This window comes from Engraulis encrasicolus, chromosome 6 (genome assembly GCF_034702125.1).
Source record: "Engraulis encrasicolus isolate BLACKSEA-1 chromosome 6, IST_EnEncr_1.0, whole genome shotgun sequence".
Taxonomy (NCBI): Eukaryota; Metazoa; Chordata; class Actinopteri; order Clupeiformes; family Engraulidae; genus Engraulis; species Engraulis encrasicolus.
The window spans coordinates 39,313,335-39,332,272 of NC_085862.1; the positions used below are offsets into that span (position 1 = coordinate 39,313,335).

The 18,938-nt window shown below is 43.2% G+C and overlaps 1 protein-coding gene across 2 annotated transcripts; it reads left to right on the top strand.

Moving 5' to 3' along the window:
• Positions 1-5,135: 5,135 nt before the first annotated feature.
• LOC134451265 (basic salivary proline-rich protein 4-like) lies at positions 5,136-17,782 on the top strand. Of its 2 annotated transcripts, XM_063201591.1 has the most exons (8): positions 5,136-5,630; positions 6,981-7,009; positions 7,377-7,496; positions 7,741-7,839; positions 8,977-9,073; positions 9,874-9,926; positions 10,577-10,648; positions 11,822-17,782. In XM_063201591.1, the coding sequence occupies exons 1-7, from the start codon at positions 5,234-5,236 to the stop codon at positions 10,610-10,612; spliced, it is 831 nt and encodes a 276-aa protein (XP_063057661.1). In that variant the 5' UTR covers positions 5,136-5,233; the 3' UTR covers positions 10,613-10,648; positions 11,822-17,782. The 2 variants fall into 2 exon arrangements, with proteins under 2 accessions (XP_063057661.1, XP_063057662.1); XM_063201592.1 differs by lacking the exon at positions 10,577-10,648.
• The last annotated feature ends 1,156 nt before the right edge of the window (positions 17,783-18,938 follow it).

Below are 18,938 nucleotides of genomic sequence, written 5' to 3' on the forward strand. Positions count from 1 at the left end.
AAAAGCCAAAAATGTGTTTTCTTATTGTAGCGCCCCCTGTTGACCTTTGCATAAAATTCATGTGCAACCTTTGAGGGTAGCGGAGGTGAAGTGTACAAAATGGCCTTAAGTTCCTTGGCTCAAGTTCCTGGGCCAATACATTCCTAGGCCATTGGCTCACAGTGTAAGGGGGCAGGTGGTTTAGGCCTTTTCCATTCAGGCAAGAGTCGTTTAGGCCACCCTGCAGTTGTTTAGGCCACCAGACGAGTTGTTTAAATGGGGATGCTATGGGACCAAAGGCAAGCATTTTTTTCTCTTGATGTGCTTTAAGAAGGCAACTGTAACTGGATGGACTGGATGGGAGTAGGGGTGCAATAATGGGGCCAGGACAATGGGGGAGCTGTGGGATTTGCTGCTGTGAAATATTGGGTTCATGGGGAGAAGAAGAGGATCCTGTTGAGGGCCCGCCCCCTTGATCTCCTTCGTGTCAGCAGTGGGTAAGGTGGATAGTGTGCAGTTTGGTGTTTCATCGGTAGATTCAAAACAAATCAAAACAAATCTACTGCATTGTTATTGGCCAGCCAGTTACAGGGCCTGGGGTATTGTCCAAGGCTAGACCCACTCGCAGGCAAAAATAATTTTGGCCGCTGGCGGATGGGGCTAGTTTACAAGGCTATGCCTTTGTGTTAATATTGCCTTTTTTGATTTTGCTGTAGATATAGAGTGTTTTGCTTTACATTTGCTTTCAATCAAGTAGGTAGCAGGCTTCACTCAGGTTTCTTGATAACTTTTAAGGGTGCTGTCCCAAATGAATACTTAGAATCAAAGAAAAGGGGGGCGCACCTTGCATCATTTTTTTTCTTTTTTCTTTATTTTTTGTGCACAGACGCGTTTCGGCGTGTGCCTTCCTCAGTGTGCAACCTGCCAGTCTGCACACTGAGGAAGGCACACGCTGAAACGCGTCTGTGCACAAAAAATAAAGAAAAAATAAAAAAATTGATGCAAGGTGCGCCCCCCTTTTCTTTGATTTACATTTGCTTTAACATGAGCTAATTGTATTGGTTAATGGAGCGCCACCATTGAGCAAGAACAGTCTTAAGTGCTGGTCTCCTTCCATAGATCATTTTTTTGTGTTATATTTTGTTTGCTTTATGTTGATTCTGTTTGTTTATCCATGCCAGGTCAGCCAATCTGTGCTGTGCTGGGCCTCTGCACACCTTCTGCCTTCCACAAGTGGCTCAGGCCGAGGTCCAGTAGTTGTAGTCCCTGTTTCATGGTGGTTTGTTGTGGCCATTTTAGATAGTGTGAACTTAATAATAAAGTAGTGGTGTAATCTAAATGGTTTTAAAGGATAACTTCAGACAATTTCAACACGCAGTTGTAATGCTCACACTACCCTGGACTTGTCAGTACCTGAGAATTTTTTTTATTTTTCTTCAGCCTTTTCCGAGATCCTGGTCATTGTAATGGGGGCACGTGTTTGTTTACATTTAAAAAAAAAAAAAAAAAACATCCTGATTTATTCCTAAAAACATCCAAAAGGTTATGCAACATCAGCAGACAACTAGCAAACAGCAATTCCTTTGGGGAAAATATTTGGAGTAGGCCTATGTTAAGAATTTTTAAAATGTAAACAAAAGTTGCCCCCATTACAATAGCTCAGACCTCGGAAAGGGCTGAGTCGAAAAATGCAGCATGACCGGGTACTGACAAGTCAGGGTTGTGTTGATAATAATAAACTTCTGGACTATGTACATACTTCCAAGTGCATCGTTTTGTGAGTACAGACCATATTTGTACTACTGTAGAAGTTGGGTGTTATGGCATGTGATTTTATTGTGGTAACTTTGGAGATACTGCCAGAGTCCATTACCGCTTCTACTAAGCTATTCGGAATAACTCAGTAACTCGGCTAATGATCGCCCAAGGTTGAAAACACTTCGGGTGGACTACTGGATGGATGTCACGGTTCAAATGGCATTAGGGTGAATCTACGCCGAACCATCACTTTAAACTAGCTTGCCCCACTGTTGTGGATCTAACAGTGGGCCAAACAGCAAATGATCCATCCCCCACATTGGCCCACGCATGCGACCTGCAAACACCAGTGCCCCCTGCAGGGCTGGTAGTGAACTGTCCCATGATTCAAGTCTCCATGGATGTCACTGAAATCTCCTGCCTACTAGACATTGGATCCCAGGTGTCCATGGTGCGCTAAGAGTGGCTATAGAAACAAGCTGAAAGAAGCTGTTGTAAAACCATTACTTAAAAAGAACAACCTGGATCCATTGGTACTTAATAACTATAGGCCCATATCTAATTTACCATTCATGGGTAAAATAATAGAAAAAAATAGTTTTTAATCAATTAACTGCCTTCCTAACGTCCAATAGCTGCTTCGACAAGTTTCAATCAGGTTTCCGTGCCAACCACAGCACTGAAACCGCCCTGATTAAAGTTATGAATGACATACGACTGAACTCTGATGCTGGCAAAATGTCTGTTCTGGTGCTTTAAGACTTAAGCGCAGCGTTTGACACAGTTGATCACGCTATACTATTACAAAGGCTCGAACACTTGGTTGGCTTTACTGGCATAGTGATCAACTGGTTAAAATCATACGTACAACAAAGACGTTTCTTTGTCGCCATTGGTAGCCACATCTCATCTCAGATGTCCCTGAACTGTGGGGTCCCCCAGGGTTCCATTTTGGGACCACTATTGTTCAATCTATATATGCTCCCACTGGGACATATTATCATGAATAACTCAATACATTACCATTGCTATGCGGATGATACCCAACTTTATCTATCCATGTCCCCCAATGACTACACCCCCCTTGAATCACTCTATCATTGCGTTGACCAAATTAACAATGGGATGTCCCACAATTTCCTCCAGCTAAACACGGACAAAACTGAAGTTATTATATTTGGGAAAAAGGAGGAGAGACAAAAGATTGCTACTGTCCTGGAAACTAAGGGGCTGAAAACAAAGGATACGGTTAAAAACCTTGGCGTCCTTATTGACAGTGACCTAAGCTTCAGTGGGGGGTGGGGGGTTAGCATAAAGACCTTGGACAGGTTAGGTCCACCGTTGTGCCTGACATGACCACCTGAACATTTCCATCAGGCTGTGTTGCTCACGCTGGATTCTGCTAATAGTGAGAGCTGACCTAGAGACGCTGGTCTGACCTGACCTGACCTCCACACTCAGGTACCCTTATATGTGCAAGGCGACGTTTAGCTCAGCCAAGGCCGAAGGTGTCAAACATTTTGCTTGTGGATTTGGAATTGGGTTTTGACTATAATATGGCCTTTTGGATTGATGTAGTACCATAGACTTGAAATATGGATGCTATTCTTGGATTTCGGGGTTGGTTCCCATATGGAAAGGATGTATTAAAATCATACACAATATTTACAAGTTTCCTATAATATTTTTAAAAAAAATTGTATGACAGTGAAAATAAATATACATTTCTTGGTAAATTTGTGTGACGTCAAACATGGCATCTATATATTTAGGTGAATACTTGTACAAGGCTCACTATATATTCTTATACGTTTTTGTCTTGTTATTTCCGTATGGGTTTGGTTATCTGTGTACCCTCAGGTGAAGCATTGGGCTGGTATTGGCTCATACCAGCCGGCTAGAGAGGAGAGTGCAGCAGAACCAAAGGGGAATGGCCCTTGCTCAGGAAACCTCTCTGACCTATATATTTCACTTTGACCTCATTATTCACTGTCCTCCCAGTATGCTCCACCAGGGGGTAGTATAAGATACTACAGCGCAGAGCCATGCTCTGCTACAGTGTCCATGCACAAGGGCTGCCACTGTCACTCTGATGTCAAGTGGAGTGTACTCCTCCATGATAGGGTGAAATAAGTGTGTGTGTGGGAAGTATTTTCTTCACCCTTTTGTCAGGAAACACAATATTGAACACACAACTTATTTTTTTTTTTTACAGTGTGGCATTTAGGCCTACCTTTTAAAAGCTGTTCTGTACTTGGTAGAGATTAGTCCAGGTCCATACGATTGTCCATAAGATTGTGTTCCAGAAATTTTGTGGATCATCTCTGTACTTATCAGCACCTTTCAATCTGGGCTTCAGATTCTAGATTATTAGTTTTTTTTCCGATGCGGAAAAACATAGGCGACACACACCACGTTGGGCTTTCCCCATGATGTTCCGTGATGTGTGAGTTGTATCCCAATGAAGTTGTGGTGTTCGTCGGTTTTGATTTTCCACACCGGAAAATAGTTCCGAAAATAGTTCGGAAAATAGAAATGACCAAGTCAAGTTTGGGCTCTTTATCGATGCCCCATTCTGATTTAACAGAGAAGATAAGTTATAGTAATGTTATTGTCTGTCCATCGTCCTATATTTACTCTATGGGGTTCCTTAAAATAGCCTTTAAACGTTCTGAGCATCACTACAAGCTTTTATAAACTGTAGAAAGCCCCTGATTGAGACGCCATAGTGTGCGTCTGAGAGGAACGTCACAGTGGGTTTACATACAGTGTTGAATCTCGCCCTCAAACCCGTGCCTGCAGTTCACCTAGGGAGCGCTGTCGAGACAGCAGAGCTCATAAGGCTGGCGCTAATAACTGACAATTGTGCTCGCTGTCTGCTGAAACTTGACAATATTACTGTAAGTTCTGAGAAACCAATGTGGATTTCAATGAAATGTACAATAACCTGGGAATTATGTCCTTCTGATTTCCTACAGCGTTGGCATTTATGAGTCAGGCTCCGCTAGCATCTTGCTAACAAAATTGCTTTACGGTCGTCGTGATCACAGCAATGCAGCCGTCCGACCAATCTAAACGCAGTGTGTGAAGCCACTCGTGACGTCATATTGACAATAAAGACGTATTTTACAAAGATCCAACAAGTTTAAACATTCAAACTAACTGCTGTTTGAAAGGATAATCTATCCTGCCTTTTGGAAAAATAAAATGAAACGATGATACCAATTCTCTCCCAAAGCAATGGCAGCATCGTGGTTGAGCTCCATGCGACCCCATTCATTTCAACAGCCTCTGCGCTGTCTGGATGGCGCCACTTAGTGGACAGTACCACCCGGAAAAAGTAGCGAGATTCCTCTCTCGTATTACCCATAAACTCTCTCTGACTGTGTGATTTACGTTTGTGTGTCTTTCCATCTACGCAGAAGCGGATGGGTACTACTCAGTAGACAACCAGCATTTGGGCGTCGGCACTGGGTCTCTCTCAGCCGCTGCTACCATGGCCCCTCCAGCACTCGCAGAGCCCTATATCAGTGGCGCGGAGGGGCAATGGATTCCCCAGATGGGAACCCCTCCCCCCACGCTGCTGAAAGCGGGTCACCCGATGCAGGGGCCTCCACAGCTATCAGGCTACAGCCTGCCAACCGGTCCCATGCTCCCTCTGCCTATGCCAGAGCCAGGGGTGCAGCACGTGGGGCTCGCAGACGCTCCACCCCCTTCCAGCATCCACCACCTCCACCACCAGCAGCAGCATCAGCAGCACCACCAGGAGCCAGGCCCCGTCCCCTTCCAAGGAGGCTACTCTGACTATCCTGCAGCTGGAGGAGGAGGAGGAGGAGGAGGAGGGGATCCCTCACTCAGCTCGCCTCCCACAGAGGCCCAAGGCCCACTTAGAGGTCAGTGAGCTTGGCCTTTAGTTATCAAATGCCATTCTCCCAATCATTTCTACTGATAATTAAGCATTGTAGAGAAGCACTAAACAACATTCACAAGTTAACTGATTATCTTCATGTGTCAAGCGATGCTTAAATGAGTCATTAGAAGGCGTCCACTCATCCACGTCCATAGTCTGTGGGCGAAAAATGTTAATTTTCATTGTGTTGCTGTTTTAGGACACCAAAAGGGCCAAATTTGCCTTATGCCCCTTTAAAGCAACACTCAGTGCTTTTAGACTTGGTTCGCCCCAACAGGTTGGAAGTAGAATAGTCTCTCATTTGCTTTAGAGACGGTTTGCTCCTCCAAAATGACCAGTTTAAAATTTATTTAAAAAAAAGTGTCTCTCACCCTATTTCAAGCTGATGAACAACTGAAGCAATTTTGAAAACATTTTAATCTGTAAAAAGTGTTGTGCTAGTGGCCTAAATTAGAAGACCTGCCTAGCTGCAGATTTTTTTTGCTATGGGAGTTGGTTTTGCATTGCACCGAAATCCAAAAGAATACCAAATCTGTCCCCCGATCCATTTTTTTGTATATGAAGTTTTTCCAGTTTGAATCTGTGAGTTGATGGGGAGGCCTTAGCACAATGACAATGTGATTGCATAGGCCTATTAACATGCAGTTTTCAGTTTGAACTGGTTTCAATGTGAAACGTTGGCTCCACAACTTTGCCAATGGTGTGGTTCCAGACTGTACATGTCACGTTGTTGCCTCGCTTGCCAGGCTACGGCACTGCTGTTGAATATTTTGCTGAATAGATCCATGGCACAACCCAACCATGTGCATGTCATAACCCAGGGATGTCAAACTCAGGCCCGGGGGTCAAATTTGGCCCGCGACATAATTTCAGATATGTATTACAGTTGGCCCACTATTAATATATTGCGTAATAATACTTGAATATGAAATTTAATGTGTCACAGGGATATGAACCCAGGGCCCAGGACAGTGAAAAAGCCCACAAATAGGCAACAGAATATGTGCAGGCGCATTTGAGCTATAATTTGAGCTGTGTGTATGCACAGATTTTTTAAATTAGATATAGAGTTTGGCCCTCGATTTCGCTACAGATGTTGATTTTAGCCCTCGGTCAATTTGAGTTTGACACGCCTGTAATAACCAATAACATTATACACAAATCACCCCACTGACAGACCACAACACACCATTCAACTTGCTCAAGTCCCCTTGCATGGCGATGACACAGGAATGAAGTCACTGCTTCAGATGGGTTTTATAAGGAGGACAAGAGACGTTTCACCTCTCACCTTTATTTCATTATTTCAAAATACATTTTTCACCTCCTGTAGGTTTGGGGCTATCGTCTGGACCGCCTATGGTAAGACACAATTCCACATCCATCTCATGCTTTCCATCTGTCTGTGTGATGAGTCTATTCAGCATTTTGGTGTGAGTTTCTACATTAAACAAGCCGTTCCTGGCCCTGCCGTGGCCTGAGTTACTACGCCAGTGACCCAGATTCGATTCCAGCCCGGGTCATTTGCCGATCCTTCCCCGTCTCTCTCTCTCTCCTCACTCATTTCCTGTCTCTGCTCCACTGTCCTTTCAAAAATAAAGGCAAAACAATATTAAAAAATAAATAAATAAGCCATTCCTGAATTCCAAATGCTAGCGCTTGGGTGGCCAGTGATTGGGTGGCCAGTGCATGTGCATCGGAACAGCATTCTGAAATCTGTTCCTTGTAGGTGCCTGACTACACGTCTCATCCTGGAGGGGGCAGTGATCTGGCAGAGCAGAACCGAATGCTGACCGCACCAGAGCCGTACGCCAACCGGCCGCCACAGCCCAGTGCCCAATCAGACAAAGTGGGTGGTGTATGCAAAACGGGTCCTCCTGACCAGGTTTATTCCCATTCAGTTATACGCTGATGCGGATAGTGTGCTGTATGTTTACAAGTGAATAGTATGCAGTATGTTGACAAGCTTTTTGAATGAAGTGTGCATACTAGTGTGCAATTCGTTCCTATGTGGATAGTATGGAGGGTCCCCTTGCAGGTAGTATGCAACGTGTTCTATGGCTGACTGAAAGTGTTTTGTCATTCTCCCACAGGGCTCCAAGTCTGGCTGGTTTAGTGGCTGGTTCGGCTCAAAAGTGAAGAACTCGCAGATTGAGACAAGCAACGTTGCACCACCCCCTGCCCCTCTCCAGGTCAGATGACCCTTGCTGCTCTTTGTAGTGGTTTGGATTATGGGAAGTAAGGGAGTGAGATGTGGCAATTGATCAGTACTACTAAATACTAAAATGCCACTGGGTGTAAACAAAACAGATGACAAGGGGCTTTTAAATAAGCTGGATCAGATACACACTCAACCCCATATAAAGAGCTCTTTTCCAACACACTATAAAGCCATTTAAATACCATTTTCATACTTTTTTTCAAATATCATTTTAAGATAGCATCAGGGAAACTAAATACTAAAATGCAAAACTAACATCAGCTCATGTGCAGCCTGATGCATACTGTACCACTTGTGTCGTTATGAAAATCTCTGACCTCCCCGGCTGCAATGTTAGATGCAGTGTTAAATCTGTTGGACTTTCCGCCTCACCACATGGGGAACTTGCATAACTGGAGTTACATCAGTCATATTCCTGTAGGATGAACTTCTTTAACCTGCACTTTTGGGCACCTCTGAATTTGATCTTCAAAGCCTAAGAAGTCACCCAGAACATCTCTTTTTCAAACAACCATCTTTAAAGCAGCTTATGTACAGCAGTATTGTGCTCCAACAAAAGTAACCTAGGAAATAATGGCTCTTGAGATTTCAGGGTCTTTTATTAAAAACCGGGGTATGTTAGAGCTGAATGAACACATTCTTATGCAAAATGACAGTCCTAGCTTTTAAATGCTATTTCATGTTTGTATGTGCTTCAGAGGCTGAGATATTTAGGATTTAATAGGCAGAGGGCACCCTTTCCCAAAAAGTGCTTGGGCTAAAATGGGTTAAAAGCCTCTTGTCATCTGTGTTGTTTTGACCCAGTGGCTTGAGTTGTTCCACTGCCCTCCTTATTGGAGCATTTGGTTAAAGGTTGAAGTATAAGTACTATACGACGTAGCATGTGTTTCAGAACTGTGTTTGTATCTATCTGACAAACCTCCTTAAGTATGTCAGGACTTTTTCATGCATGTCGATCTATTTGTAGGTGACATAATACATTGAGTGGCCCATGGTAACGTGATGTCAAGCTTTGCCGTTGAAAGATTTTAGAAAAAAAACATGCTGCTTGTATAACTCCTCCATTTTCAGTTAGGCAACCCTTCACATTTTTCTGTGAATTTTGCAGGAGCCAACCAGCAGTCCTCCATTATTTCCCCAGCCTTCCAGACCACGACAGATTCCCCCTCCGTCTACTGGTGTCAACCCCTTTTCCCGACGAGCCAGTAGGTTTGCCTTTTGGTTTGCATCTCTTTTGAGCAATACGGTAATGATTACGGTAATTATCAGGGCTGGTCAAATCAGCAGCTGTGGTGATCGAGACACAACTCAAGCCCTTCTTGCTTCTGAACTAGGAAGGTCAGAACATTTTTCTTCAGGTATTCTAGAATATTGTTTCCCAACCAGGGGTACGCGTACCACTAGGGGTACGCGAGCACACCTCAGGGGGTACTTGGAAAAATTTAATTATAAGAAATATATAGAGTTTAGTCACATTGGGATATAGAAACAAATATAGAGCATGGGTGAAGGGGTACTCATCCTATGACAAAATTGCCTAGGGGGTACGCAGGACAAAAAAGGTTGGGAGACATTGTTCTAGAACATCCTTTTAAGTTCTTTAAAAACTATACCATAATTTAATTGGTCCTCATTTCCTGAATAAGATGTAAGGCAAAGTCTCAAGATTTTCAGCCCAGTTGGAGGATGTACTATTGAGTGTATAAAGTGTCTACAGTCTATGCATGCCTTTCATTGGTGTGCAGTGTGCATTTCATGGATTGTAGTTTAGTTTTGTATTTTAATTATGCATTTGACACATTTGCATGATACTTTTAGCATCTTTTTGCAATGTGCATCTCAAAACTCAACTCAACTGTTGACCTTGTACGGTACAAACTCTGATAAGGTTGAGTATGAATAGTCAGAGGCTGTCTAAATATAGTGTGTTTTGAGTCGTATACTGCGTGTACTGTGACCCATCTGAGAGCCAGGGCTCCAATGTTGTTTTCTGACTTTACTGCAGGTCAGCAACAGCCGGTGGTCCATATGGCACAGAACCAAGTGCCCATGCCACAGGTGAGTCCCACAGGCAGCTGCCCTGCACAACACCAACACCATGTACGTGTGTGCGATTAAGCTTGTTTGTGAGAGAGAGATACAGAGACAGAGAGCGAGAGATGTTTGTTTGTGGGAGTGTCTGTGGGAGGTGTGTCTGTGGGAGTCTTTATTTGTGCACGTGGATGTGAGCATGTAGTGGGGGGGTAGTGTATTTGTGGACGTGTGTGTGTGTCTGTCTGTCTGTCTGTCTGTCTGTCTGTCTGCCTCTGTGTGTGTGTGTGCACGTGTGCAGCACGCACATGCACAGGCACAGGCCCATGCCAAAGTTCTGTGTCTGTGTGTGTGTGCGTGTGTGTGCGCATGTGTGCATGCACATGTGTTCAGTGAAGGAGAGATTTGATGCAATTTCAATTCAAGGTCTTTGCAAAATACATTGGAAGGTTCCCTAACGAAAATTGACCATGGTTTTACTATACTGACCATGGTTTTACTGTAGTAACCACGGCTTCTGACGTACTCTGAACCAACCATAGTATTAAGCCCGATTCGCACGGGATAAATATTACCTATGGACCCCTGGTAATTCGCAATTACCCCTGGACCTCTGTGATTTTTCGGGGCGCATTCGGACGGGATAAATAAACGTCTGTTATTTACTCAATTCACAGACATTACAAGGGAGTGCAGACGGCGCGCCTATGTAAAATGACCCTGGGACGTCTGAGTTTCACCGAAATACAGTAGGTAATTCGCGGCGGAATTATTACCTCACAAATCGCAGACATGGCACATTCGCACAGGACTAAGAACTCAGACATTCTCTGTAATTATTCCGAATTACCGGGGGTCCATAGGTAATAAAAGTCCCGTCCGAATCGGGCTTTACTGTGGCTTATCCATGTTGTTTTTGGGTAACCATGAAAACCGTGGTTCCTGGCTAACCATGGATCATGGTTATTCATGGTTTTTATGTTTTTTTTCAGCATGGTTTGTGTCTATGGTATAGCCATAGTCACAAACCATGCTCAAAAAACCATGGTTAATTGTGGGTTTCATGGTCACCCAAAAAAACAGCTGTGGTGTAATGGTTAGGGACTTGGACTGAAGATCACAGAGTTGCAGGTTCGATTCTCACCCTTGACCCCCACCTGACGAAGACCTTTCCGGTTGAAACGTTGTGACTTTTTTCACAATAAAATCACGACAAGGGAGCTTTCACGGTGTGTGAATATTTTTTCTACCTTTTCTCCATATACTATTTTTGATATTCTGCACCCGTAGCTAGTTGCTACTTTCGGATGTGTGCGCACCTTACACTTTTTGATCGATTCCCACCCTTACCTCTCCATACACCCCCATCCATGACTGAAATGCCCTTGAGCAAAGCACCTAACCCCACATTGCTCCATGGACTGTCACCAATATGTGCCTAGGATAAAAAACGGCAGCTAATGGTATAATTTAATAAATAATTATAAACCGTGGTAAAACTATGGTTGGGTGCCACAGTGGGCTAAGCCCCACACATTTGGGCTTGCATGCCCCTGAGGACCCCGGTTCGAGTCCAGATGGGGTCATTTCCCAGCCCTACCAAGTGTCTCTCTCCTCTTTTCCTGTCTCCTCTCACACTGTCCTGTCGTAATAAAGCCCCCCAAAAAACATTAAAAATGAAATAAAATAAACCATGGTTAGTTTTCAGAGTAAAACCATGGTTAATTTTATAGCTAAACCATAGTCAAACCAAAAAACGTGCTGAACCATGCTCAAAAAAGCATGAAATCATGGTTTACTATGGTCGATTTTTGCAAGGGTTTATTGACGTAAAACGATGATATTGTGCTGTACAAATTCTATTGCTATTGCTGCTGCTATTGTCTGGCTATTATCAGTAATGTTTGCTCCCTGCTGTTCAGATGCAGGGCCCCTGAACGTGGTGAGGAGGACTGGAGGACTGTCTGAAAGAGGCTCTTAGGTTGGAGAAGGGGAGACAAGGACCTCAGGGATGCCATAGCACATATGCTCATTTGAAGAACATTTCAGAGGTGGATGCCTGATGGGAAGTGATGCACATGATTGTGCAATGCAACCGGACAATTCTTGGCAATATAAACCAACAAGTCCCTCGCTCTTACTGAAGGCCCCATTTGTTGTTTTCAAGCCTTTGGACACAAGTCACAGCTGGACTCAGGACAGAGTTAGATGGGGTCAATGTGGGATGGGGAAGGCGGTGAGCGGGGTGGCAGAGTGGAAGGATTGGGCATAGGTGGGGGGGGGTTTCTGGATGGGAGGAGTGCCGGGTATGGGGGTACTAGATGGGATTGGGCTTTTACGTAAGGATTTTTGGCTAGGCCGATGCTGGTTGAGTGTGTACAACAGCTGAAGTGCTGCGTTTTTTTTGCGGCTGGCTGACTGTGGAACACCGGGGGGAGACAGAGTCTAGAGGAGAGGAGTAGTGGAGTAGTAGCCTGATTATCATCAAGTTTCAAATCTCAAAATCAAGACTTGGTCTGACTAAGAACTTTGTTTCAAATCAAGACTTGGTCTGACTAAGAGCATAACAATTAACATTTCCCAAACGGCATGGTTGACCTGCCTCCCTTGGTTTGCTAATGGTAGTTTGCTTCCATACAAAATGGCAGGAGTTCCCGATTTTTCGGGAGCTCAGGAAGTATTTGCATTGCTTGTATTTGACCTGACTAGTAACAACGCTGAAGGTGTTGCATCACTTTGAGGGCACGGCCTGGCTGGTGGAGTAGTGGAGCGCAGAGGAGATGAGTAGTGGGGACTGACAGAGAGTGTTTGGTGGAGATGGGGGATGGGAGGTGTTGGGTGTCAAAAGTGAGAGGCGGGAAGAGACCCGGGTGGAAGGAAGGAGGAAGGTGTCCGCGACTCACATGTAGACGCAATCTGGGTGGAGTAAGAGTTACTGGGTGGGTACACCAGAAACGAACTAAGCTAATGAGTAGCCAAGGTTGTTGAAGAAGTTTCGCCTTGAATTTGCTGCGTTTGCTCTGGACGAGACTTTGACATGTTTGATTTAGCTAATCACAACGACTCTGGCTTGTCAGCCTTGAACATTCGAATATATGAACATTCAAATTGGTTTTCGCCAAACTGCATCATAGCTCATTACCATAATATGCGGTGACTATACAAATACAGTTTATTACGGTTCCTCTGCCAAGGAGGTTATGTTTTTGGTCGCGTTGGTTTGTCTGTCTGTTTGTCAGCAGTATAACTCAAAAACTAATGAACGGATTTGGATAAAACTTTCTGGAGTTGTTGGAAATGACCAAAGGAACCAAATTTTGGTGGTGATCCGGTTCATGAACCGGACCAGATTCTTCAGCATTGCCAGCCTTGAAATCTAGACACCCCTAGTGACCGCAAATTGAATTGTGGGACAGGGCGAATTTTGACATTCCAGTTTTTTAACTCCACAAAAAGAAAGCAGAAAGACTTGAAATACTTTATAAAAGGGTGTAACATAGTCAAATGTTCTATTAAACAGCTTCCTTGGCCGAGGTCTGCACTCTCTGAGTGCATTTCTAGTTGTTATTACTTTTAATAGCTGAAATTCGCTCTGGTCGCCCAAGTCGCTTTGCTCCCGGCCAATTAGCTTCGGACACTCTATTCGCAGAACCTCCATAGAGAAATAATGAATTGCGGTGCGTAGGTTGCTTTTGATGCGCGCACACACAGTTATGGGGCAGTGGGGGAGCTGCTTTGGCCGCTTGTGAGAGGAATGGGGAAGGTGTTGGGTGTCGAAATGGGGAAAGCGGGTAGAGAGGAAGGCGCCTCCAGCTCACATGTAGGCAGGGATCTGGGTGGACTTCCAGTTGGAGGGCAGTAGGGGAGTTGGTTAACAGCCAGAGTGGCAGGCTGGTAGGATGTGGGTGGGGTTTCAGTTTAGGGGGCAGTGGGGGAGTTGAGTTTGGCAGCGCTGGTGACATGCTTGATGAATCACAACAGCCTCCTCCTTAGTGAAGCTGCATGTTCTTTTGTGTTTTGCTGCATCAGCGAACAGCATTTCAGCAGCATAAACACTTCGGCCGGACCAGAATACCCTGTGTAGCATTCTTGATCTGGGAGTAACTGCACTGCTGAGACGCAACGCGGGGCCAAGAGGGTGCAGGTTTCAGGGGCTCTGAGGGGGAGAGGAGTGGAAAGGAGAAGTGGCTAGGTCTTCTATGCAAGGGTGTTTGGTGACAGACTTGGCTTTGCTGCACACTCCACCAGTGACAAGTGTCAATTTCCAATTACACATTCTCTTCATAGCACAATCTGCCTGACGACTTTCACCAATTCCCCATGATTGCCCTTTTTTCCCCGTCCAGATTATAGAAATTTTGTCGCGTCATTCTCTGATTTGTACTCCCACCGACTACCACCAGGCCCTAAAATGCCACGTCGTCATTGAAATGACATCAGGTCCAATTGTTCAAGCACTCCTCAGAGTTGATATTAGGCAGACTTATAGATTGTTAAAACTGTAAATATGAACATTACTGCTACATGATAATTGTAATATTTGACTTGAAAGTGGTTAATACATGTATCTCTTATAATATAACTCTTAGAGCGTCATTGCACCTTTTAAATATGCTATTTTCCCACCTTTCCTTGAGTAAATGAGTTTGACTTTTATCTTGTTCCTTCAGCCGTGGGATATTACTTCTAGTTAGCAATTATCATTGAATCATATTGGACCAGCTACCGGTAGCTGCTAGCTGGTCTCATGCGATTCAATGATATATGCTAGCTTGTTGTACATGTATGTAGAGTTTGCGTTGCCAGACCCAGAGAACAGCTGGAAGAACAGGAGAAAGGAAAGGTAAAGGTCAGTTATTTAACTCAAGGGGAGGAGGCAGATTAGCTTATTTCTTGAAATGGTGGCATGTTTTAGGTTTTAGGTAAAGGTCTTATTTACAGTATGCCAATTTTGGTTTTACTAATAATATAATTGAACAGTATATTCAAAAGTACTGTTGTGTTATTTCACACGAGTTTGACAAAGCCTAATTCTGTTATGGTCAGTCATTCATCATTGTTGATCATGTCCCATGGCTTGTTACCACTTAATGCCTCTCTCCATGATCGTAAAGGCACTTTATTAGAAAACAGAGATCGAAAATTGTGGTATTTGGGAAGTGTGTTAGAGATAGGACTGTGGTGTAATTATCAGTATACTTACAGTAAGGCCAGATCCACACTAGAGCGTGGCGGGACGGCAGCGAGAAGACGGCTGTCTTTCTGCCTAGTATCGGGCGGTGTGTTCTACGCTGCCTTTCACACCGACAGCGTCGGCGTGCGTGGCCAGTCCGGTTCAAAATCCCCCCCATAGCCAATGCTAGTTTGCTGCGTTGCCATTCATTTCAATGGGACACCGCCGCCGTCCAAAATTCGCTCGAGTTCTATTTTCCACATGCAGCACAGAGCAGAGCCGTCTCCCGTGCTGCTACCGCCCGACTACCGTCGTGTGGAAGGACAGATATGTTTCCATATATTTTCCCCACTGCCGGTAAAAATCGCTTCCGTCCCGCCCTGCTTCCCCGCTCTGGTCTGAAATAGGCCTAAGTATACTGAGAAACACGGCTTGTAAACTTATTACATGAAGCTTAATAATTTCATGTAAAGTGATAGTTATTACTGTGCATTTCTATCCGTATCCTTATCATTCTGACAACAATCACACACTTTTTTTGTGAAGCACTTTGTAAATTAATTGATAGAATCATACGTACAGTTAAGTACAGTTAAGTAGCAGACAAACAAAAAGGGAACATTGTATTCACAAAATGGAGTGTATATATTTTGTAATAATGACTTTTGAACATATGTTATTTTAAGTTGGTCACTCCAGCTGCCTTTATACGTATCTACATGTATATTCCTGTGTTGTTCTTTTTGCCTTACAGAAACAAAATATTTATGAGTGTGTGCCACATTGTTGTTCCATAACTATATTTTATGCAAATGGGAACAATCACCTTAAAGGTGCACTGTGTAATATTGTTAGTAGTGTAGTTTCCAGAACTAATGTGGCCCATTTACAAATGTTACCTCTTTCACAAATTCTTACCACCACCATAAAATTCTAAGTATACATTATGACTGGGAAAATTGCACTTTTCATTCATGAAAAGGTGGATCTTTTCCAGAAATGTTGCAGACATTGTAGCTATATTTAGATAATATTAGTTATATTAGGACAAGGAGGTGGTCAGTCGGATAGATGCGAGTAAATGGGGTTAGTAATGGCAGATGCTTAGTATTAGGTTGTAGGCCTACTAGGTAAGCTTAACTTAACTGATATGGCATTGTGTTGTCTGGAAAGCTGACTTATGACATCTATAAAATAATTGCAACAAACTTTGTATGATATATTATCATACATAACTGCCCAAAGTGTTTGAGGGGAAAGAAAGAGAAGAGTGAAGGAAAATATTATAGAAAGTAGAAAGTTTCATAGGGAGCATATCTAACTTTGACCAAAGGCAGCATGGCATTTCACCCTGTCAGTTGTGTTTTTTTGTTTTTTTTAAACCATAGGCAAAAAATGACAATTCTGAAGACCCTATAGGAATGCCTAGGACATTGAGTGACTTGTATAGCCTAGGCCTAAGGGTTTTAAACTCAACTCCTTCCAACATATTCTTACAGCTTTTTTAAACATGTTAAACCCCCTCCATTATCTTATTTTTAACATCTTATTTATGATCCGTAACGTGGTACGTGGCCTATGGTTGTGGTCGCCTATCCGTTTTGCTTTTGACGGTAGGCCTACCTGCGAGAGCGACAGCTGTGGAAGGAGGAGCTGGCAAGCGTATGGAACAGCGTGCGTCTGGCTATTTCACAAAAAAATAGGCTACGTCGCACAGATTACTTTGTAAATCCATGCCTAGTGTTCCTAATTCCACCCAAATGAAACTACATAACATGATGTAGGCTACATGTTAGAAGTATAGCCAGAGACTTTTTATGAAGAGCTTCGTGCTGTCATGTTTCTCAGTCGAGGGTCAGTGCATTCATGTGCAGCCAAAAGCATTCTTATTCCCATTTGTAAATAACCCTCTTTTGGGGGAAAAGCACGAATGAGAAACGCAAAGACAAGCATTGAGACTATTATTTGTGCACGTAGGACGTGCTGAAACAAGACTACCTTTTAAAAACGTTGGTGATGGTCCGACCATTTGAATCATGAATGCGTTTGCATCCGCGCGTCGCTTGCATTGTAGTGATCGAGTGGCGTGAGTGACTGATATAAACACACTGACCTTTCCATTCGGTTTTCAATCTAAATCCAGGGAGTGATATTGCGCGATTCACAACATGAAAACAGTCGATCTTTCCTTTGTATTTATTAAGGGTTCATAAAACATTCGCCAATTACTCCAAACTTCCCACTATCTGGCTGCTGCCGCATTCTTCTCACATTTTCGCAATTTCAATGAGCAGCATAGTTGCAATACCTACTCTGGCCACAATCCTGCACAGTGCACCTTTAACAGTTCACCCTCAAAGCCAGTTGGATGAGTTTTGTGAACACTCTTACCAAATATGAATCATTTTTCATATTTGCTTTTAGACACATTGAACACGAGTGTACCGTATACCTCAAGATGTGACCTTATATGCCTCTCGATCGCTTTCCCATGTGCCTGCGGTGTCTGATTGAGATACTGCTCTTGGCTGGTGTGCACATATTCATGTCAGCCTGATGGCCACAGAAGTAATTTAAGCACTATGTGTTTCATACAGTATGATTATGAGCAACTATTGGACACTGATACAGTTTATAATATTACTTGTGTAACGCTCAACAAATGTCTCATAAATGCAATAAAGTTTAATTTGTATCATACAATGGACTTCATGAAGTTGTAAGCCTTTCAGTGTGAGTTTTATTCATTCTGATTGCAATATATCAATAATCATACCATTCTACAGTAGGCTAAGGATTTTGTTAAAGGGACACTGTGTGAGAATTTTAGTTGTTTATTTCCAGAATTCATGCTGCCCATTCACTAATGTTACCTTTTTCATGAATACTTACCACCAGTATCAAATTCTAAGTATTCATGATGACTGGAAAAATTGCACTTATCATACATGAAAAAGGGGATCTTCTCCATGGTCCTCCATTTTGAATTTCCAAAAATTGCCATCTTTAGCTGCAAAAATGACTGTACTTGGACCATCCTAGAAAATATGTGTTTAATACTTAGTAAACTTTCATGTAAAGATCAAATTTCGCAATAGGCAGACCAATTTCAGTAAGCAGCATAGTTGCAGTACCTTTTTGACCATTTCCTGCACAGTGTCCCTTTAAGTGTAGACTGGAAATTGAGTTCACATCACCTCAACAAAAAGTAAAGCTTTACCACAAACATGGCTGGACTGGGACCACAAATTGAACTGGGATATTTATTTTTGCATAGACCAAGCAATATTTTGGGTAGAAATTATATGATATCATTATAAATAACCAACATAATTAGTTTCATTTCAATACAGATTAGAAATGTCAGAACATTGAAGATTTATTGCGCAAAGACATTGCCCTGTTATAAGTTTAACATTACCAGAATGGCAATGACCAGGTTGTAATGCATTACGTAAGTCTCTGTCACGTCATAGTAGTGTAGTACTATGGTAGTAAAGTTTTTCCCACCAATAGTGAAGTGTTCCACTGGTGGTGCACCTAACGAGGCGACATAGTTTAAGCAGATAGCATCTTGACATGAGGTGGGATGGGGAGTTATGATACATGCGTGGGGTATTAGGTTTGAGGTTTGCTTCCTTGGGTATCATTAGTCTCGGATGACAGAGCTAAATAAAATATGGTTCTCACACTACAGAACAGTACTACACTCCTTTTCACTCCTTTCCATCTAATGGAAGTGTCAAGTGAACAAAAGTGTAGCCTTGGCATTTTGAAAAATGCTGGAGTATGCTTGCCTCCATGCATGTGTTGCCCTTCATGTATGCTCAGCACGCGCACGCGCGCACACACACACACATACACAC